Consider the following 19,713-nt stretch of genomic DNA (forward strand, 5'->3'; position numbering starts at 1 on the left):
ATTTTCAGCTTTTTCAACCTCAGTTTTCTCAGCTGTAAGATGGACATAATAATGTTATCATGCAGGGTTATTATTAGAATTGGGAAGTAGTTGGCAAATAGTTTTTTTAAAAATAAGCTTATGCTCATTTAGACTTGGGAGGCTGAGGCAGGAGGATGGCTTGAGCCCAGGAATGTGAGGTTATAGGGAGCTGTGACCATGCCACTGCACTCCAGCCTGCATGACAGGACAAGACCCTGTCTCTTAAAAAATTATATACAGTTTTTAATGAGCAGTATTGATGATGATGGTGATGATGATGACGATGGTGATGGTGATGATCGTGATCATGGCAATGATGATGATGACTGTGATGATGATGGTGGTGATGATGATGATGATGATGGAGATGATGGTAATAGTGATGATGGTGATGACTATGATGATGGCGATGATGACTGATGATGGTGATGGTGATGATGGCAATGATGGTGATGATAATGGTGATAGTGATGGTGGCAGTGATGGCAAGGATAATGATGATGGTGATAACTGTGATGATGGCTGTGATGATAGTGGTGAAAATGATGATGGTGATAACTGTGATGATGGCTGTGATGATAGTGGTGAAAATGATGATGATAATGACTGTGGTGATGGTGATGATGATGATGGTGATGGTGATGGTGATGGTGATGATGGTGATGATGGTGATGATAATGGTAATGATGGAGATGATGATGATGGTGATTGTGATAGTGATGATGGTGATGATGATGGTGATGATGGTGGTGATGGTGATGATGGAGATGATGGTGATGATGATGGTGATGATGGAGATGATGGTGATGGTGATTGTGATGGTGGTGATAGTGATGATGATGGTGATGATGATGGAGATGATGATCATCATGATGATGATTATTATTTAGGTTAGGGAAGCTTCATTCTTTGCACAATAACCTGTTTTCTCAGGGAAAGGAATTGTTCTCTGTGCTCCAACTTTATATATATAAGGAAGCATAGAATAGTTTGCATCTTGACCAAATTCTGTTAACAGCCTTGTTTGTTAAATTGCCCAAGGTGCAGCTCAGTGATCAAAAGACGTGCAGGGTGTTTCGGGCTAGTGTAGGGAGATCCAGCCAGTTATGAAGCAAACACTTGCTAAAGTAAGAAGAAAGGGGGGAAATTTTTAAAGGAAAAATAGAGAAGGTATTTTTTATATCATTCAGTAGCATAAATGAAAATGTAGATCATAAATGAATTTTCTGCCTGGCAGAGGCATACCACGTTGTTAGGGAGGATGCTTACCTGTTTCTGTTCAAAAGGATGTCAGAGAACACAAAAATTATCTAAAACACATTTGATGAGATTGAGAATACTACATATCAATTGGCTCTGTTTGTTTCTGTCATTTATTCAAGGCCTCATGCCTTCTCACTGCTGGCTGCACTGTGTGCACGCTGTTCATCTGATGTTCAAAATGTCCGCAGTGTGATCCCAGGGTACCTTGCCAGCAGCAGAATTTCATCAACCCGTCACACCGGAGTCAAAATCCCTCTAGACACTAGCTTTGAGATTTAGACAACTTCTTGAACCTTGATGAGTTCAATTTCCACATCTGTAAAATAGGGATAAATAATGGGAATATAAAATACACAATGTTCTGCATCTTTGTTTTTGCATTTAACAGTATATCTTGGGAATAATTCTGTATTATACACGTAAATCTACTTAATTATTTTACATGACTGCATAGTACTCCATTGTATTTTTATTTATCTATTTATTTATTTATTTTTAGAAATAGGATCTCACTGTGTTGCCCAGGCTGGAGGGCAGTGGTGCAATCATAGCTCATTGCAGCCTTGAACTTCTGGGCTCAAGTGATCCTCCTGCCTCAGCCTCTCAAGTAGCTGGGACTACAGGCACACACCACCATGCTCAGCTAAGTTTTTATTTTATTTATTTTTTTTTTGTAGAGACAGGGTCGCTGCTAAGGGTAGTCTCAAACTCCTGGCCTCAAGCAATCCTCCTGCCTTGGTCTCCCAAAGTGCTGGGATTATAGGCATGAGCCACCACGCCTGGTCTCCATTGTTTTTTTAGATTGTAACTTACTTAACCAGTCCCCTATTAATGGATATTTAGAATTTTTCCAGTGTTCTGCTATTTCAAACTTTTATTGATTGTTTTAAGCCAGAGTATTGATTTTTTTTTTACACAGACACAGCCAAATGTCCCTTAAATGTAGTAATTATTTTACTTATAAGGACTCTGTTTTTTTATGGAATAGCTTGAAGCATACTTAAAGAGTGTATTGATGTGTGTTTAATTAGCAGGGAACTTAAAAGAATTTTCCTTTAAGTTACTTGTTGAGACATCTGCCCTGAATGAGAATGAAAATAAGCTCAAAAGAGTGCTTAAAGTCAGAGTATCTGGCGAGTGGGAATGGCTGGATGAGGGATGGCCTGTTGGGATTAATCATGAACATTCTGTCCCATCGCCACTTCACCATTCAGGTTTTGCCCACCATGTGACAATGGGGCTATGCGGCTGGCATTAGGAGCATGTTGGATTTTTGTACCAGCCAGAGGGCAGAACATGAGCATTTGCTAGGTCTGGTTCCCCCACCATCAGGGATGGAAGTGAGAAAGGGGAGTTCGCCTCTGAAGAGCCACCTCTGCAGGGAGAAATCTGTCTCCAGCAGGAGATCTGGGAAGACCACAGTGAGAAGTGCTGGCGAAGAGGTCCGCACAGGTGATGAAGAAAGAGAGTATCCCGGGGGTTGCAGTTTCATCCAAGTCAGTACCTTTGTCATCCATGGAAAATATACCCTGGCAACAAATGCATGCATGGCCCACCTGGACACTTTATTTGCCCTTGAGTGTTGCCAGCTTTTTACGCTGTAGCTATAAGGAGATTTTGTAATCTCAAAAAGAACTGAATATTTTTTTAAGAGACAGGGTCTCACTCTGTCACACTGTAGGCTGGAGTGCAATGGTGTGATCATAGCTCATTGTAACTTTGAACTCCTGGACTCAAGCGATCCACCCACCTCAGCCTCCCAAGGAGGTAGGACTACAGGCGTGTGCAACTACACCTAGCTAATTTTTCCTTTTTCTTTTTTTTTTTTGTAGAGTTGGGGGTCTCGCTATGTTGTCCAGGCTGGTCTCCAACTCCTGGCCTCAAGTGATCCTCCTGCCTTGGCCTCTCAAACTGTTGGGATTACAGGCATGAGCCACCGTGTCTGGCCTGAATATTTTATTCTGCCTCTGCCTCCAAAAACTAGGCTTCCATGGATGTTCCCTGTTGGTACAAGAAAAAAAAATGATTGACTCACTTCGGTTCCATATCAACCTTTAACAAATGGCATGAGAAGAGCAGAGATAAAATGTGGGAGCCTGTCAGAGAAGTGAAGGAGGAAAGCAAGGAGTGCTATTAAACGAAGCGTGTTTTTAAGAGTGTGGCAGTAAGCTCTCATGTGGAATTTATTTGTCTTCTGCATTTGGATCAGTGAGGCTGTGAACGGTAAAGATTTAGTGCCACAGAAACACCTGCAGAAACCAAAGGTGTCACAAGCAATGATTGTGTCAGCATTTTGATGCCTTTTCCCTGTGATAAGTATTGTCATAACCTAGACCTGCCCTGGTGGCAGTTTCAGACATAGGATTGTACTCAGAATGAAAACTGATCTGGACAAAAATTAAGCTAATCGTGTGGGTATTTAAGAATGTCTCATCATGGTTCTTGAAACTATTATGCAGGGGTTGCTTATCATTGAGAAATTGACCAGTTAAAGAGGAAGACGAGAATTTTTCAGTGAGAAAGCGTAACTGTTTTGAAGGATTCTCTCTGTTCCTAAGCATCTACTTGCTAAAGTTAAGGATATGTTTCTAATTTGAACTGATTAGTCAGGCACCGGTCCTAGTTAATAAGAACCCGCGTTACAGTTTTTTGTTTTTTTTAAGAAATAGAATTTTAATACTTTTAGCTTAAGCATTAGCATAACCAAATATAAGGCTTACTATGTAATTGTCAGGTGCAGGGCTTTAAAAGATACATTTTAATGAATAGACATTGTATCTAAGTTGGATATCCATTTTCTTGGACACATTTGTTCTTCAGGCATGTGAAAGCAAGTCTTTTTGCTGTGTGTGCTTGGCGTAACTTTATTTTCCAGATTGGGCCTGGCTTTTCTTAGGTCAATGTGCTGAATTAGCACTACAAAATGTCGTTAGTGGTGTGCGATTTAGTGAAGATTTTTAGCTGAAGATTCTATCAGAAGGAGTTAGTGTCACTTCTAAAATTGCCAAATTTTTGCCGGGAGAGTTGCGTAGACATTGAACATTGAGACCATTTACTTCACTACTGTCATTCCTTCCTTCCCTCCTTCCCTCCCTCCTTCCCTGCTTCCCTCCTTCCCTCCTTCCCTCCTTCCCCCCTTCCTTCCTTCCTTCTCTCTTTTTCTTTTCGATGGAGTCTCGCTCTGTGACCCAGGCTGGAGTACAGTGATATGATTTCAGCTCACTGCAACCTCCACTGCCCAGGTTCAAGCAGTTCTCCTGCCTCAGCCTCATGAGTAGCTAGGATTACAGGCGTGTGCCACCACGCCTGGCTAATTTTTGTATTCTTGGAGACGGGGTTTCACCATGTTGGTCAGGCTGGTCTCGAACTCCTGACCTTGTGATTCACCCACCTCGGCACCTGAAAGTACTGGGATTACAGGCGTGAGTCACTGCGCCCAGCCAACTTCACTACTGTTATGATCCATTCGAATTCTCTGGGGTCTGTAAGGGTTAGGGTTAGCAAACAGGTTTTTCCGTTTTAAGAGTTGATTCTGATCTGGAACAATAGGTCTAAAAGGCACCTATTTCCTAGATGGTCTCAAGCCAAGTACCACCAACTTCATTTTTTGCTCGCTCCTTCCTTCCTTCCTTCCTTCCTTCCTTCCTTCCTTCCTTCCTTCCTTCCCTCCCTCCCTCCCTCCCTCCCTCCCTCCCTCCCTCCTTCCTTCCTTCCTTCCTTCCTTCCTTCGTTCTTCCCTCCCTCCCTTCCTTTCCTTTTTTTGGATCTCTCTTTGTCACCCTGGAGTGCAGTGGTGCAGTCATGGCTTACTGCAGTCTCAGCCACCCAGCCCAAGTGATCCTCCTACCTCAGCTTCATGAGTAGCTGGGACCATAGGCACGCACCACCATGGCCGGATCATTTTTGAATTTTTTTTTTGGTAAAGATGGGGTTTTATTCTGTTGTCCAGGCTGGTCTGGAACTCCTAAAGTGATCCTCCTGCCTTGGCCTCCCAAAGTGCTGGGATTACAGGCATGAGCCATGGCACCCCAGCTTTTCAGTGTTTTAAAACCAGCCTTTAATATTGTGCTGATGTGACACTGGGGAAAATAATATGATTAGTAGAAAAGAACATTTTAATTTATGGTCAGAGGCCAGGGGGTAACATCTACAGACCCAGTTACACAGTCTGGTAAGGGCAGTAGGCTGGAAGCGATGCTGTTCATCAAGTTAATAACACAGTCAGTCTGATTTGTATGTAGAATGACTAAAAAGCATAGAAAGGCAAAGAGCCAATAATAGCTACACTAAGCTAATAGGGCACATCATTTCAGTATCATCTGATTATTTCTTGGTCTAATTTGGGATGGATATAATTTCACCCAGTGGTTGGTTTAGTGAACTGTCATGAATCAAAAAGACAGCTCCTGAATTCCTGATTCTCATTAAAAGTCAGAGGAGTCCTTTCCAGGTTCCAGCAGTTCTGTTTGACCAACAGTTTTGGAGCACCTAAAATGTGCAAGTCACAGCAGATTGGTCGGAGGCTACAATTTTTGACCATTTTGTGATTAAATTGCTCTTGTCCGAGAAAAGAATTTATTTTAAAATAATGTGCACTTATTTATTTATTTATTTATTTATTTATTATTTATTTTTGAGACTGAGTCTCACTCTGTTGCCCAGGCTGGAGTGCAGCAGCATGACCTTGGTTCACTGCAACAACTTCCGCCTCCCGGGTTCGAGCCATTCTCCTCCCTCAGCCTCCCGAGTAGCTGGGACTACAGGTACCCGCCACCACTCCTGGCTCATTTTTGTATTTTAGGTAGACACGGGGTTTCACCATGTTGGCCGGGCTGATCTTGAACTCCTCATCTCAGATGATCCGCCCTCCCCAGCCTTCCCAAGTGTTGGGATTACAGGTGTGAGCCTCCACGCCCAGCTATTATTGTGTGTTTTTTTGTTTGTTTGTTTTTGTTTTTGTTTTTTTTTTGCTTTTTTTGAGACAGAGTCTTGCTCTGCCACCCAGGCTGGAGTGCAGTGGCGCGATCTTGGCTCACTGCAACCTCTGCCTCCTGGGTTCAAGTGATTCTCCTGTCTCAGCCTCCCGAGTTGGCCGGGATTACAGGCGCCCACCACCACGCCCGGCTAATTTTTGTATTTTTTCAGTAAAGACTGGTTTCGCCATGGTGGCCAGGCTGATCTCAAACTCCTGACCTCATGTGATCTACCCCCCTTGGCCTCCCAAAGTGCTAGGATTACGGGTGTTAGCCTCCCACGCCTGGCTGTTGCCCGATTATTCTTAACAACCTCAGGTTAAAGATGAAAGGTATTAGAAACTGGAAAAGATTATGAGAAACTGGGATAGAAACAGATTTCTTGTTTCCATTTTTTACAATAATAATTGGTAGTGAGGAGGGAGTTAGCCAGCGTATCTCTGGGCTTGGCTTGGTTGTGAGTTCTGGGCCCAGCATAAGCTAAAGGTCTGGAGTTAAGATGACTGGAGTCAGAATGATTCTGATAATTTTTTAACTACAGGTAAGCACATGCCTATCTATAGCACAGGAGAAGGGTAAAAAACCAGTTCACAAGCCCTTAAATGTCTGTTTTTAGCCAAGGCATCCTTAGGGCACATGCATTTTGTGTTCCTTTTTCAGGGAACTCAGGAAGAACATTCCCAGATCCCAGGTCCGCTTCTTTTCTTTGCCCTGTCACTCACTGGTCACTTGGACCTCAGATCATTTCACTCAGAGAGGACTGGGTATACATTTAACAGCATGGAGAGCCAACCATCGTAACACCACGGTCCATTGAAACTGACTAGATAAAGCAAAGCAAAACAGCTTTTATTTTCCAGAGCCCTCATTTATGAAGTTAAAAGTCTAAGTAGCCATTTAGAATTCTTTCATCGCTATGGAAAATGGGATGGTTTCCTTTAGTCTTGGAAATTTGGTTCTCAAAAGATTATTTCCTCGCAGGCACCTGGCTTGTAATCAGGATGAGCTGCCTGTGGGTGATGATTTGATTTTCTTTGAAATGTGGGGAAAAGGAGGAAGGATTCAACTTTTGCAATTTGTACAGCCTATCATCAGGTGAAGAAAACATTTAGCATTTCAAGATTAAATTTTTATTTGACCTTTCCAGTAATTTATCACAGAGATTCCTTTTTGATGGAAATTTTGTGTTTTTTAAATAGAATAATGGCTTTCTTTATCATTCAAATAAATGTCTTGTCACAACTTGAAAAAATGCAGTTTTTGAAACACTGAAATTTTTATTTCTCCCACAGTTATGCATTTTCTAAAGTCCTTTCATCTGTATAAAAAATCTGCTGTTTCTTTTTACCAAATTTTACTTATTCAACAAGGATGAAAGTTTATAGGGAGAAAATATCATAAATTAACAAATTTAAGACTTTTTCTAGTCAAAACAAACAGTGATCTCTGGATTATTCAACTGTATAATATTACTTAAGCATTCAGGCACGTAAGTGCATGTTTTAAAATAAATCAGAGGTACTCAAATAATTTTTATGCCTCAAGAGAAACCTTTGAGGTTCTTTCTGCACAGGCTTGCATAGAAACTTAGAGAAACATATTATGAAGGAGAAAAGAGGCAGTACTGTTTTCTAGTACTAGTGTTGAGTGGGTAGTACTAATGTTGAGTGGATGGTACTAGTGTTGAGTGGATGGTACTAGTGTTGAGTGGATAGTACTAGTGTTGAGTGGATAGTACTGGTGTTGAGTAGAAGGTCATTAGGATACATTACTTACTTTGCAGATCTACAGCACAGGAGGAGTGAAGAGCCTGATGGGGAATCAGAGGAGAGCCCCCAATAATGGTCATCATCAGAAGTGTCTTGAGCACCAGTTGGCACAATTTTTATTAGGTCTAGAGACACAGAAACAGAATACATGCACCTCCTATTCTCGTATAGGAAGCATGTTAAGGACTGTAATGGGATGTGCACATGGGATAGGTAATGTACGTTTAAGCCACATTTTTCAGAAGGAGAGCATCATTCTGCCTGGGTGAGAAGCAATTGAGAAAACCTTAAAAGAGGAGGAAATAAGAGGTCATGGTGGGCGGATCACTTGAGGTCAGGAGTTCGAGACCAGCCTGACTAACATAGTGAAAACTCGTCTCTACTAAAAAAAAAAAAAAAAAAAAAAAAAGCTAGCTGGGTATGGTGGTGTGCGCCTGTAGTCTTAGCTATTCAGGAGACTGAGGCAGGAGAATGGCTTGAACCCCAGAGGCGGGGGTTGCAGTGAGCTGAGATGACGCCACAGCACTCCAGCCTAGGTGACAGAGTGAGACTCTGTCTCACAGTAAAAAAACAAAAAAGGAAAAAGGAGGAAATATACCATCTGGGCCTTTGAAAAATACTTGGAATTAGCTGGGCGCAGTGGCTCACACCTATAATCCTAGCACTTTGGGAGGCCGAGGCGGGCAGATCACGAGGTCAGGAGATTGAGACCATCCTGGCCAACATGGTGAAACCCCGTCTCTACTAAAAATACAAAAATTAGCCTGGCGTGGTGGCATGTGCCTGTAATCCCAGCTACTCGGGAGGCTGAGACAGGAGAATTGCTTGAACCAGGGATTCGGAGGTTGCAGTGAGCCATGATAGCACCACTGTACTCCAGCCTGGGTGACAGAGCGAGACTCTGTCTCAAAAAAAAAAAAAAGAAAAAGACATGGAATTTTGCCAAGCAGAAAGAAAAAGGAATGAATGACATTCAGGGAAGGAGGGGATGGGCAGAACTTTTAACAAAGGCCAGTGGTGTGAAAGGCCATTGTGTGTTCGGGAAACTGCCTGTTGAGTGGTATGGTTGGGTTGAGGTGACTTGTATATGGTGGGGAGTGTTTGTGTTGGGGACAGTGGCTGTAGTGGCAGATGAGCCTGCAAAGTTGTGGTCAGGTTTAGAAAAGCTTCGAGTGGCATGGGTAACTTGCAAAGGGATTTGAACTTGATCCCATAGACATGAAACCTCAATGATTTAAGGAGGGTAATGACATAATCAAATCTTATTTCCAGAAGAGTAATTTCAGTAACAGGAGGTAGCAGGTAACAGTGGGCTCGCTGGGGGCTACGGGACCAGGAAGGAGTGGGTGGAGGTATTGCAGAATCGAGAGAAGGAGGACATGAACCAGAGGAACAGTGAAGGGATGGAGGAACAGGCGGGCGTTTGAGACTCTTGTCTCAAGCGGAAGACCTGAATGAACTTGGCGATGGAAATGACAGAGACAGAGAGCAGTAAAGTAGACAGGTTTCTAGGCCGCATTACTGATTAGTAGAAATGAAAGAAAGTTTTGGGATAAAGATAACTGTGTTTCACTTTGGTTATCGTGCTCTTTAGAGGCTGGGAAGGGCCTTTGTGGGTGGAGAAGGTAAGGTTTGCACATGAGAGAGATTAAAATGTGGATGAAGCTTAGGAGGCCATCAAAGGACAGAGGGGGCTGAGACTATGGAAACAGCTGAGATTTCCATGGGGAAGATACAGACTAGGAAGAAGGAAAGGTTGCAGATGAACCCTTGAGGGCCCACTGATGTTTGAAGGGAGGAAGAGGAGATGGAGATGGAGAGGAAATGGACATAGAGGCAGAAGGAGAGAGCTATGCTGTAGAACCAAGAAGCAAAGAATTTTAGGAAGAAGGTCAAGGCAAAAACCAGTAGGATGAGCAGTGAGAGGAAGCCACTGGGTTTAGCAACTGGGAGACCCCTGGGGGGGCCCTGCCCACGAGGGTCCAGTCAAGTGGTGGTGGAGGAAGAAGGCGGACTGCAGAGAGAAGAGTGGGGCACGGGCTCCAGGCCAGTGACAGCTGTGCCCAGACGACAATTTTAAGTTGCCAGCATGATTCAGTCTGGCTGGAGTGCCCCATCGTTCAGCTTTAAATGCACAATGCTTGTGTTTTATAGCCTATAGACTGCAACCTGCTTTGACCTCTTTGTATTTTTTAAAACTTTGTCACTCTGTCCCTGCTTTTGTTCCTTGGAATTTATGTTCTTGGGTTGCAGGAAGTCTTTATAGGTTTTCAGATCATTTTCCTTGCTGTAGCCTTTCATGTCACAAGGACACCCCCCTCCTCTCTCTCTCTCACACACACACACATACACACGCACCACTGTGTTATATAATATAGAAAGTGCTCAAACTGTTCATTCATGAGCTTTGTGTTTGATGTTTCTAATTAAATTTCCTGGAACAGGGGAAGTGTCTTCAAGTGATTTCTGTTTATTGTGGGAACAGTAACAGTTTATGGTAATCTCATATCCCTTAAGAAGGCCAGAGAACTTCGTCTTTCGAAAGCTTAAAGCAGGTAAATGCACATTGTTTGGCTAAATGATAAAGCAGGTGGATTTGCGGGCTTGGAGCGATGGCAGCTCATCTGACTACAGGGTCTTCTAACCCCTCCATCCCTGTCACCTGCAGTGCTTGCCAAGCACACGCCCTGGTAGCCATGGGTATCAGCCTGGCATGACTCATTGAGAAAGGACCTCGGAGGCAATAGGAAACCGAGTTCTATTTTTTGCCCTTTACCACTTGTGTGATGGGACTCAGTATCCTCATCTGTAAAATGGAGATGGCAGTAACTTCTCGTCTGCTTCATGGGGTTGCTGTAAGGAGTGGATTCACTGATATATGCCACAGTCCTTTGTAAATATCAAGTTGCTCACTCCAGCTGGCACCCTACAGTTGATATAATTTTTTTTTCCTTTAGTGAGGTATTTAGTGAAAAGATCTATCTAGTTTTTCCAATGTATCCGTCCTCAGGCAACATCATTGATTAGAAGCAAGCAGACCTTTTATGTTTATCTTTTTATTGCGGTGAAATATACATAACATAAACTTTACCACTTTAACCTTTTTGACGGGTAGGGTGTGGGGTGCAGCGGGGGACAAGGTCTTGCTCTATGGCCCAGGCTGAAGTACAGTCCCGTGATCATGGCTCACTGCAGCCTTGACCTCCCGGGCCCAAGTGATCCTCCTACCTTAGCCTCCCAAGTAGCTGGTATGACAGGTGTATACCACCGTACTTGGCTAATTTTTTAATTTTTTTGTAGAGACAGGGTTTCACTGTGGTGCCCAGGTTGGTCTCGAACTCCTGGGCTCAAGCGATCCTCCCACCTCAGCCTCCCAAAGTGCTGGGATTATAGGCATGAGCTGCTGTGCCCGGCCTATTTTAACCATTTGACAGAGTACAGTTTGGTAGCATCAAGTATATTCACATCATTGTGCAACCATCAACCCCATCCATCTCCAGACCTTTTTTTTTTCTTTCTCTTTTTTTTTTTTTTTTTTTTTTTTTGAGAAGGAGTCTTGCTCTGTCATTGAGGCTGGAGTGCATAGGCGTGATCTCAGCTCACTGCAGCCTCCGCCTCCAGGACCCAAGTGGTTCTCCCACCTCAGCCTCCTGAGTAGCTGGGACTACAGACATGTGCCACCACACACTGCTAATTTTTATATTTTTAGTAGAGACGGGGTTTCACCATATTGGCCAGGCTGGTCTCAAACTCTTGACCTCAAGTGATCTGCCTGCCTTGGCCTCCCAAAGTGCTGGGATTACAGGCATGAGCCACCGTGCCTGGTCTCCAGATCCTTTTCATCTTCCCAAACGGAAACTCTGTCCCCATTAAACAGAACTCCCCATTGCCTTCTCCCCCTAGTCCCTAGCAACCACAGTTCTACTTTCTTCCTCTATGAATTTGATGACTTTGGACACCTCCTGTAAGTAGAATCATATGATATTTGGCTTTTTGTATCTGGTTTATTTCCTTTAGCATAATGTCCTCAGAGTTCATCTGTGTTCCGGCATGGGTCAGAATTCCATTGCTGTTTGTGTCTATTTGCTGTTACATGTGTAGACCAGATTTTATCCATTTGTCCCCCAGTGGATGCAAGGGTTGTTGCCACCTCGTGGCTGTTGTGAATAATGCCGCTGTGACTGTGGCTGTCGACGCCCCTGTTCATTCCCCGCTTTCACTTCTGGGTATAGACCTAGGCGTGGAGTTGCGTGCTGACTTGCATTCACAGAGAATGGGACTGGAAACTTGGCTCCGTGACTCTACTCAGGATCTTCTGATGGAGACTCCTTGGTCATGTGGTGTCAAGCCTGGGCTGTTTAGCATGTGACTCTCTTGACGTACCTTTGTGCCGTTGTCCTGCCTTCCCCATAGGGGGCCACATAGCCCATCCCCACCTAACCAGGGACAAAGGCAGAAAAACCCTAGCTCCACGGGCACTACTGCCTCGCCGTGTTGTCAGCTTCCTGCCGTGGCAGTGCTGGCTCTGAGGAGACCCCTCGGTCCCTTCCTCAATCTCTTGTCCCTTGGGCTGAGTCCTGCGGCAACCTCACTTCTCACTCCGTTTCCTCCAAGCAAGGAAATGCTCTTCTCTTATAGGCTCCCAAGGGTCCGATTGAGCAGGGTGTCCCCTCTGTGTGGGCCGTGGTCATTTCTGATCACAGGGATTCCGTAGAGGAAGGAGCACCTGCAGATGGAGAGTGGAGCGAGGGGCAGCCCAGGAGGAGAGGGGCCTGATTGCCGTTCCCAGCCCAAGCCCTTGTCTGTGGTCACTGCTGCCAAAGGGCTTTTCCACCTTCTGGAAAATGAACTTAGTAAATCCAACAAACTCAGGAACATTGGGGTGTCATCAGCATTAGGGACTCAAGTGGCCAACAGGGAAACTGACTGACTGACTGAATGAATGAATGAATGAAGTATCTGGTATTAAACCACCCGTGGTGCTTGAACCTTGGTCTTTCCCCAGTGATTTTTCTCATACTCTAACATAGTTCTTGTTGTACCTCCGGAGGGTCGTGAGGGGGAACACGTACCTCCTCATTCAGGGTCTCGGCCCACCTAAGAACTCTGTGAGGTGCAGCCACCTGTCTCCCCCTGGCTTAGAGATGAGTGAGGAGGGATGGGCCATGGGCTCAGGGGCCGTCTCTGGAATTGTTATGATTTGAGTTTCCTGGACAAAAGCCATTGGCCATGGCCGGTGTCACTGGGAATGCCTGACTCCGTGTATCCCTCTGTGATAAACCTGTGGTGGGTTTATGTGTTTATATTTAATGATGATTGTTCTGGCAGGTTCTAGAAGGTTTGGCTTCTGAGATGTAGTGTTTTGAGGGGAGAATCTTACAGATGAATAATTTGTGGATTTGGGCAGAAGATCCTGCTTCTGATATTTTTCATCTGGGATATTTTGTGGAAGGACTATGTTCTGCCCCTTGGATTTGGTTTTCAAACAGACCTTGAAGCTATAGACAGGCTTCTCTCATGAGCATTCATGGGCCGATGGGAATGCTGTCCTGAGGTTAATTGCACTGAGTGGAAGTGAATTCCTCTCGCTGGAAAGGATTTTTAAACATGCATTTACCTTCCCTTGGATTGTGACAGAGTGTGCATTGCTGTCAGGAGGCCAAGGAGAGGAGGAGGAAGGGTGTTCCCTCTGTTCAGGAATCCCTTTGACGGTGACTAAAGTAGGGGTTCCCAACCCCTAGGCCGCAGACCAATACCGGTAGGGTATGTGGCCTGTTAGGAACTTTGCCGCCCAGCAAGAGGTGAGCAGCGGGCAAGCAAGCAAAGCGTCATCTGTACTTAACAGCCACTCCCTGTTGTTCTCGTTACCGCCTGAGCTCCGCCTCCTGTCAGATCAGCAGCGGCACTGGATTCTCATAGGAGCACGAACCCTGTTGTGAACTGTGCACACGAGGGATCTGGGTTCCACGCTCCTTATGAGAATCTAATGCCTGATGATCTGTCACTGTCTCCCATCACCCCCAGATGGGACCATCTAGTTACAGGAAAACAAGCTCAGGGCTCCCACGGATTCTGCATTATGGCAAGTTATAGAATTATTTCATTATACATTCGTGTGTAATAATAATAGAAATAAAGTGGCTGGGCATGGTGGTTCACACCTATAATCCCAGCACTTTGGGAGTTTGAGGCGAGAGAATCACTTGAGGTCGGGACTTCGAGAGCAGCCTGGGCAACATGGTGAAACCCCATCTCTACTAAAAATACAAAAATTTTAATGGTGGTGGACACCTGTAATCCCACCTCCTTAGGAAGCTGAAGCAGGAGAATCACTGGAACCTGGGAGGCAGAGGTTGCAGTGAGCCAAGATTGTGCCACTGTACTCCAGCCTGGGCAATAGAGCCAGATTCCATCTCAAAAAAATGAAATAAAGTGCACAAGAAATGTAATGCACTTGAGTCATCCCCAAACCACCCTCCTCTCCCGGGTCCATGGAAAAATTGGTTTCCATGAAGCTGGTCCCTGATGCCAAAAAGGTTGGGGACCATTGGACTGAAGAAGGTAATGCCTGAAGCCCTGGCATTGCCATAACACTGGGGCTTCCAGTGGTTTCTCTGGACACAGGAACGTTGGTTTCCTTTTTTTTTTTTTTTTTTTTTGAGACGGAGTCTCGCTCTGTCGCCCAGGCTGGAGTGCAGTGGCCGGATCTCAGCTCACTGCAAGCTCCGCCTCCCGGGTTCCCGCCATTCTCCTGCCTCAGCCTCCCGAGTAGCTGGGACTACAGGCGCCCACAACCGCGCCCGGCTAATTTTTTGTATTTTTAGTAGAGACGAGGTTTCACCGTGGTCTCGATCTCCTGACCTTGTGATCCGCCTGCCTCGGCCTCCCAAAGTGCTGGGATTACAGGCGTGAGCCACCGCGCCCGGCCCGTTGGTTTCTTGAAGCAGGAGTTGAAAGTCTCGGGACAGAGAATGACTCGGTGGGCTCTGGTACCTCCCTGTGCACAGAGCTGGGATCTGGAGGATCTGGGGATGACGGAGGAGCCTGTTCCATGCCAGGATTATTAGTGGAGTTCTGCATGTAGGGCTTGCTTGCCGTCAGTGAAGGAGGTGGTCCTGGGGTGCTGGCTCTGGGGCTCCCTGATCACAAGGGGTTCCTCCAGAGAAATGGGCTCTCCAGCCCCAGATGTCCTGGTTTTAGTTTGTTGCTCTGCCGTTGCAGAGTGAAATGTGTATTTTCAGGCAGGACAGTCTTCCCCAGTCTATGGCCCTTGTTTGTTAGTTTCTTTGGTTTCAAAAGGATTCAAGCTGCTTGGTAAGCACTTGTACCCTCGGACCAATTAATGACCCTGTGTCTGGACCACCTACAACACTGCTCACACCGCGTCATATCCTTACCCAGCTGGGAGAAGGAGTCCAGTGTTTGCAGAGCGCTCTGAAATTTCCTCTAGATGAAAAAGCCTGTGAGGACCTGGGGGTTTTAGTGTGACTTTCTGGTCTGTGTGGAGGTGCGGAGAGCTGACACCGGCAGAAGGATCCAGTCCTTTTCTGTAGAAGAAACCTCTTGTGGGCTCCAAAGTGACGCCACTGTGCTGTGCAGCAGGTGGCACCGGGAGGTGGCCTCACCATGTTGACCTCCACATCCACATGTCCCTTTGCAGGAAAGCATGCTTGCCCCTGTGTACTTCTTTTTTAAAAAAATTATTATTATTATTATTATTTTTTGAGACAGAGTCTTGCTGTGTGGCCCAGGCTGGAGTGCAGTGGCACGATCTCGGCTCACTGCAACCTCTGCCTCCCGAGTTCAAGCGATTCTCCTGCCTCAGCCTCCCAAGTAGCTGGGATGACAGGTGTGTGCCACCCCGCCTGGCTAATTTTTTGTATTGTTAGTAGAGACGGGGTTTCACCATGTTGGCCAAACTGGTCTTGAACTCCTGACCTCAGGTGATCCGCCTGCCTCAGCCTCCCAAAGTGCTGGGATTACAGGCGTGAGCCACTGTGCCTGGCCGCCCCTGTGTATTTGTTTGCACAAAGATGTTTGGCAAGGAGCCATGGTGGATAAAAGTAACAGTAATGCTTACAATTAAGCCGTCATTATTGTTTACTCAAACTTTGGTGGTAGGGTGAATAGAGCTATTGCAAAACCAGACTCCTGCATCTAAGTGTTCTTTTTTTTCCCTCTTTGTTCACAGCGGGGCCTTTTCGGAAGTGGTTTTAGCTGAAGAGAAGGCAACTGGCAAGCTCTTTGCCGTGAAGTGTATCCCTAAGAAGGCGCTGAAGGGCAAGGAAAGCAGCATAGAGAATGAGATAGCTGTCCTGAGAAAGTAAGTGCTGGAGGGCAGCCCTCCTCCCCTCCTCCCCTCCTCCCCTCCTCCCGTCCTCCCCTCCTCCCTCCTGTCCTCCTCCCTCCTCCCCTCCCCAACACCTCCCCTCCTCCCTTTCCCACCTCCTGGCCCCTGTGTCCTGCAGGATGCCTGCCCCGGAGGCAGACTTTCCTCGGGGGCAGAGGGGCCCCCAGAGGACTCTGCAAATGATAACCAACTTTCAAAGCACTTTTCCCATAGATCTCTCGTGTCTTATAACATTCATGGCCATGGCTGGAAGTAGTTCTCAATTCCAAAGAGCACAGCTGTCAGGCAGACTTGCTTGAGACCCTGCCACTCACGATATCCGAGTGACCGTGGGCCGGCTTCGGAGCCCCAAGTCTCTGTAAAATGGAGTTACTGGCATCTCCTTGGCAGGGTGTTGTAGGGATTTGGTAAGATGCTGCTTACTATGTTTTTGTGAAGGGCTCACTGCGGCACTCACCACGTAGTAAGTGCTCAGTAAAGGTCTGTGCTGTTGCCACCGCTATGAGTACTGTTGTTGTTGTTGTTGTTACTGTTTTATTTATGATAAGGTGATGAAGCTCATAAAATACAGTCATGTGTCCAAAGCCTTGCAGCTCCAGGGTGGCAGAGCCTGGAATACCAACCCGGCCAGTGGTACTTCCACACGCTCCGATGGTTTCTCCCACTCTCTGCCGCAGACGTGGCACCTGGCACCCAGCAGGCTGCATGGAGTTCACTGTTTCAGTGCTTACCTCTTCATTGAGTTTTATTTTGAGTTTTGTGCACATGCTATCATGCCTAGCTAAATAAAATAGACTTTTTCTTTATTTCCTTATTTTAGAGATGGAGGGCTCACTGTGTTGCTCAGGCTGGTCTTGAACTCCTGGCCTCAAGCGGTCCTCCTACCGCAGCCTCCCAGATTGCTGGGATTACAGGCATCAGCCATGGCGCCTGGCTCCCAGAACCATTCTGATGTGTCCGGATCCACCCCAACGATGTTCTTTCATGGGTGTGGTGTCCACACCGTTCCCCACACTGTCATGATTAAGCCATTGCCCTGTAATCTCAAAAGGTTTGGGGGAATAAGCCCTTATGTAGTACCTGATTTTGCATGTTTGGAGTGTGTCTGAGCAGTGCGCTACGGAAATTCATAAGAGTTGCTATGAATAAAGGATGTTCGAAATATCCTTGAAATTTTTGGGGTTTGGAATCAGCACATAGCAAGAATCTCTGTACCGATAAGCAAAGCAGAATGAGGACAAGTCTTCTAGGGCCTCAACACAAAATGTCACGCTCCTCACATTCTTTCTGAATAAACATCTTGCCCACTCCTCTCTTACTGGGACCAGCAGTGTCCACCGAACAAATAATGGGCCATTATTTGTACAAACCCAGCAGTGCTGAGAGGGCCAGGACAGTCGATCTGTAGTCTTCTGACCTTTGTGAACTTCCCAGAAGAAGCTACAGCATGCGTGATAAGTGTTTGAGAACCAACAGGTCTCTATAACATTGTAGCCTAAGGGGTTTGCTTATTTGTTTGGTAGTTGGACTGTTTCTAGGTGCTCTGGATTGTCTATTAGGAACCCAATGAGTTTCAGGTTGTCCTGAGGAGGATTGCAGGAAATGATTGTATGGAAGAGAATCTGGGAAAACAAATTAAGTACATTAGCATCTAGCAGGAAAACATGATGTTAATGAGACCTTTATTTAAATTGCTCATTTTCCAATATGAAATCAGTACTTGGAGAAGAAGTTGTTTGCTGGTGACATTAAGTTGCAGGCATATTACAGATATTTGACACTGTAGATGGAATTCTGGGTGGGCCCAGAGCCTTCCAAAGGTTTTACGTTGGGCACAGGAGCTGTCTGCTGATGGATTGAGAATGGTGACTGTATTTTTGTGTGACTCCCTTAGGGCTGAGAAGTCCAAAAGCGGAGGAAGTCAGTTTCATTTTTTTAGCGTTATTTTTCATTTGCATGAGCAGAGGCCATGGATGTAGGCTTTATAAGCCAGTCCTGTTAATGCTGTGGATGGTCTGCTTTAATTGTCCTCACCCTGTGCCTCACTCAAATAATCACTTCCCGGGAGAGGGCATTGAAAAACCGAGGAGGGCTGGAGGGCTGGAATAACTTGTTGTGATAGTTTCTCAGTATCCGCTGCTGGAGTGCCTAGAAACCTGGCCCCTCTTTCAGGAGTCAAGAACAAAGAAGTGATTTCTCCAGGGATAAGAAGGTGATCTATAATATCTCCCGCACTGACTTTTTTTTTTTGGTCCTCTGCATATGATTTACATGTGGAATAAGAGGCAGATCCACATCACGAGCAGCTGAAAACAACGTCAATGAGCTAGAAAGAAAACAGTTTGAAACCACTCAGAATGTTGTCATGGAGACATTCATTCATTTAACAAATATTTGTTAAATTCTCACTGTGCAGCAGGCAGCACTGGTGGGCGCTGAGTGTAAAAGATAAGGTGCTCTCCTTGCCCTCTGGGAGCTCATAGTTTTGTCACTAAGTACGTGCAGTGGCATTGCAGATGCTGCGTAAGAGCGTGGCCAGGGCCTGGAGGGTGCCCTCTTCTTCCTTTGGGGTGGGATGGGAGGAGAGGGTTCACGGAGGAGTAGAGCCCGGACAATGGGCATGGTTTTGAGGGTCGGAAACGCAGAGGGACATTCCATCCAGAAGTGGCAGCCCAGACAGAGGTCAGGAGATAGGAGACAGAAAGGCTGGTGTGCCGGGGAGCTGTCCAGGGCAAAGGGTTCAGGGGGAGGCCTGGAGACACTAAGGTTGGAGAAGTGGGATTGTGGAGGACCTTGTGTACCCACTTTGAACTTCATCCTCTAGACCCTGGGGAACCATTGGAGGGTTTTAATGAAAGGAGCACCATGATCCAGATTAATTTTTGGAGATTATTGTGGCAGGACTGAGAAGAATGGACTGGGGGGCCAGGACTCAATGTACGTAGGGAGAATAGTGAGGAGGCCATTGGAAGAATCTGGTGGAGAAATGAAGATGTAACACATGAATGCAGAAGCTCTGGCCTTGGGATGGAAGAAACAGGTATGAGGGTGTGAACGCAGTGGAATCTGTAGGACTCAGGAATTTGGAAGGAATGGGGAGAGCAGGGAGGGAGAAGGAGGATTCCAGGAGGGCTGCCAGGTTTCTGACATGGATGCCTCGGTGAGTGATGACCCCATTCACTGAGATCAGAAATACCAGAGCAGGAGGGCAAGTGGAGAGTCCTGATCTAGACATGTTGAACTTGGGGGTTGGGGAGATGTCCCGGTAGAGAGGTCCAGTTAACTGTCCAGGTCTGGAACTCAACTGTGATCTGGACTTGCTGAATGGTAAAGTTTT

General features: G+C 45.9%; 1 protein-coding gene across 9 annotated transcripts in view; it reads left to right on the plus strand.

Annotated features, from left to right (window-relative positions):
• Positions 1–19,713, plus strand: part of CAMK1D (calcium/calmodulin dependent protein kinase ID) — a 489,271-nt gene that overhangs the window by 194,800 nt on the left and 274,758 nt on the right. For 8 of the 9 annotated variants that reach the window (XM_031652513.1, XM_031652515.1, XM_009213982.4 and 5 more), the window contains exon 2: positions 16,218–16,349. In XM_031652513.1, the coding sequence (XP_031508373.1) occupies positions 16,218–16,349 (132 nt within the window). Of the gene's footprint in view, positions 1–16,217; positions 16,350–19,713 lie in introns of those variants that run through there. The other variant, XM_031652519.1, reaches the window with a different exon arrangement.

Source organism: Papio anubis, chromosome 11 (genome assembly GCF_008728515.1).
Source record: "Papio anubis isolate 15944 chromosome 11, Panubis1.0, whole genome shotgun sequence".
Taxonomy (NCBI): Eukaryota; Metazoa; Chordata; class Mammalia; order Primates; family Cercopithecidae; genus Papio; species Papio anubis.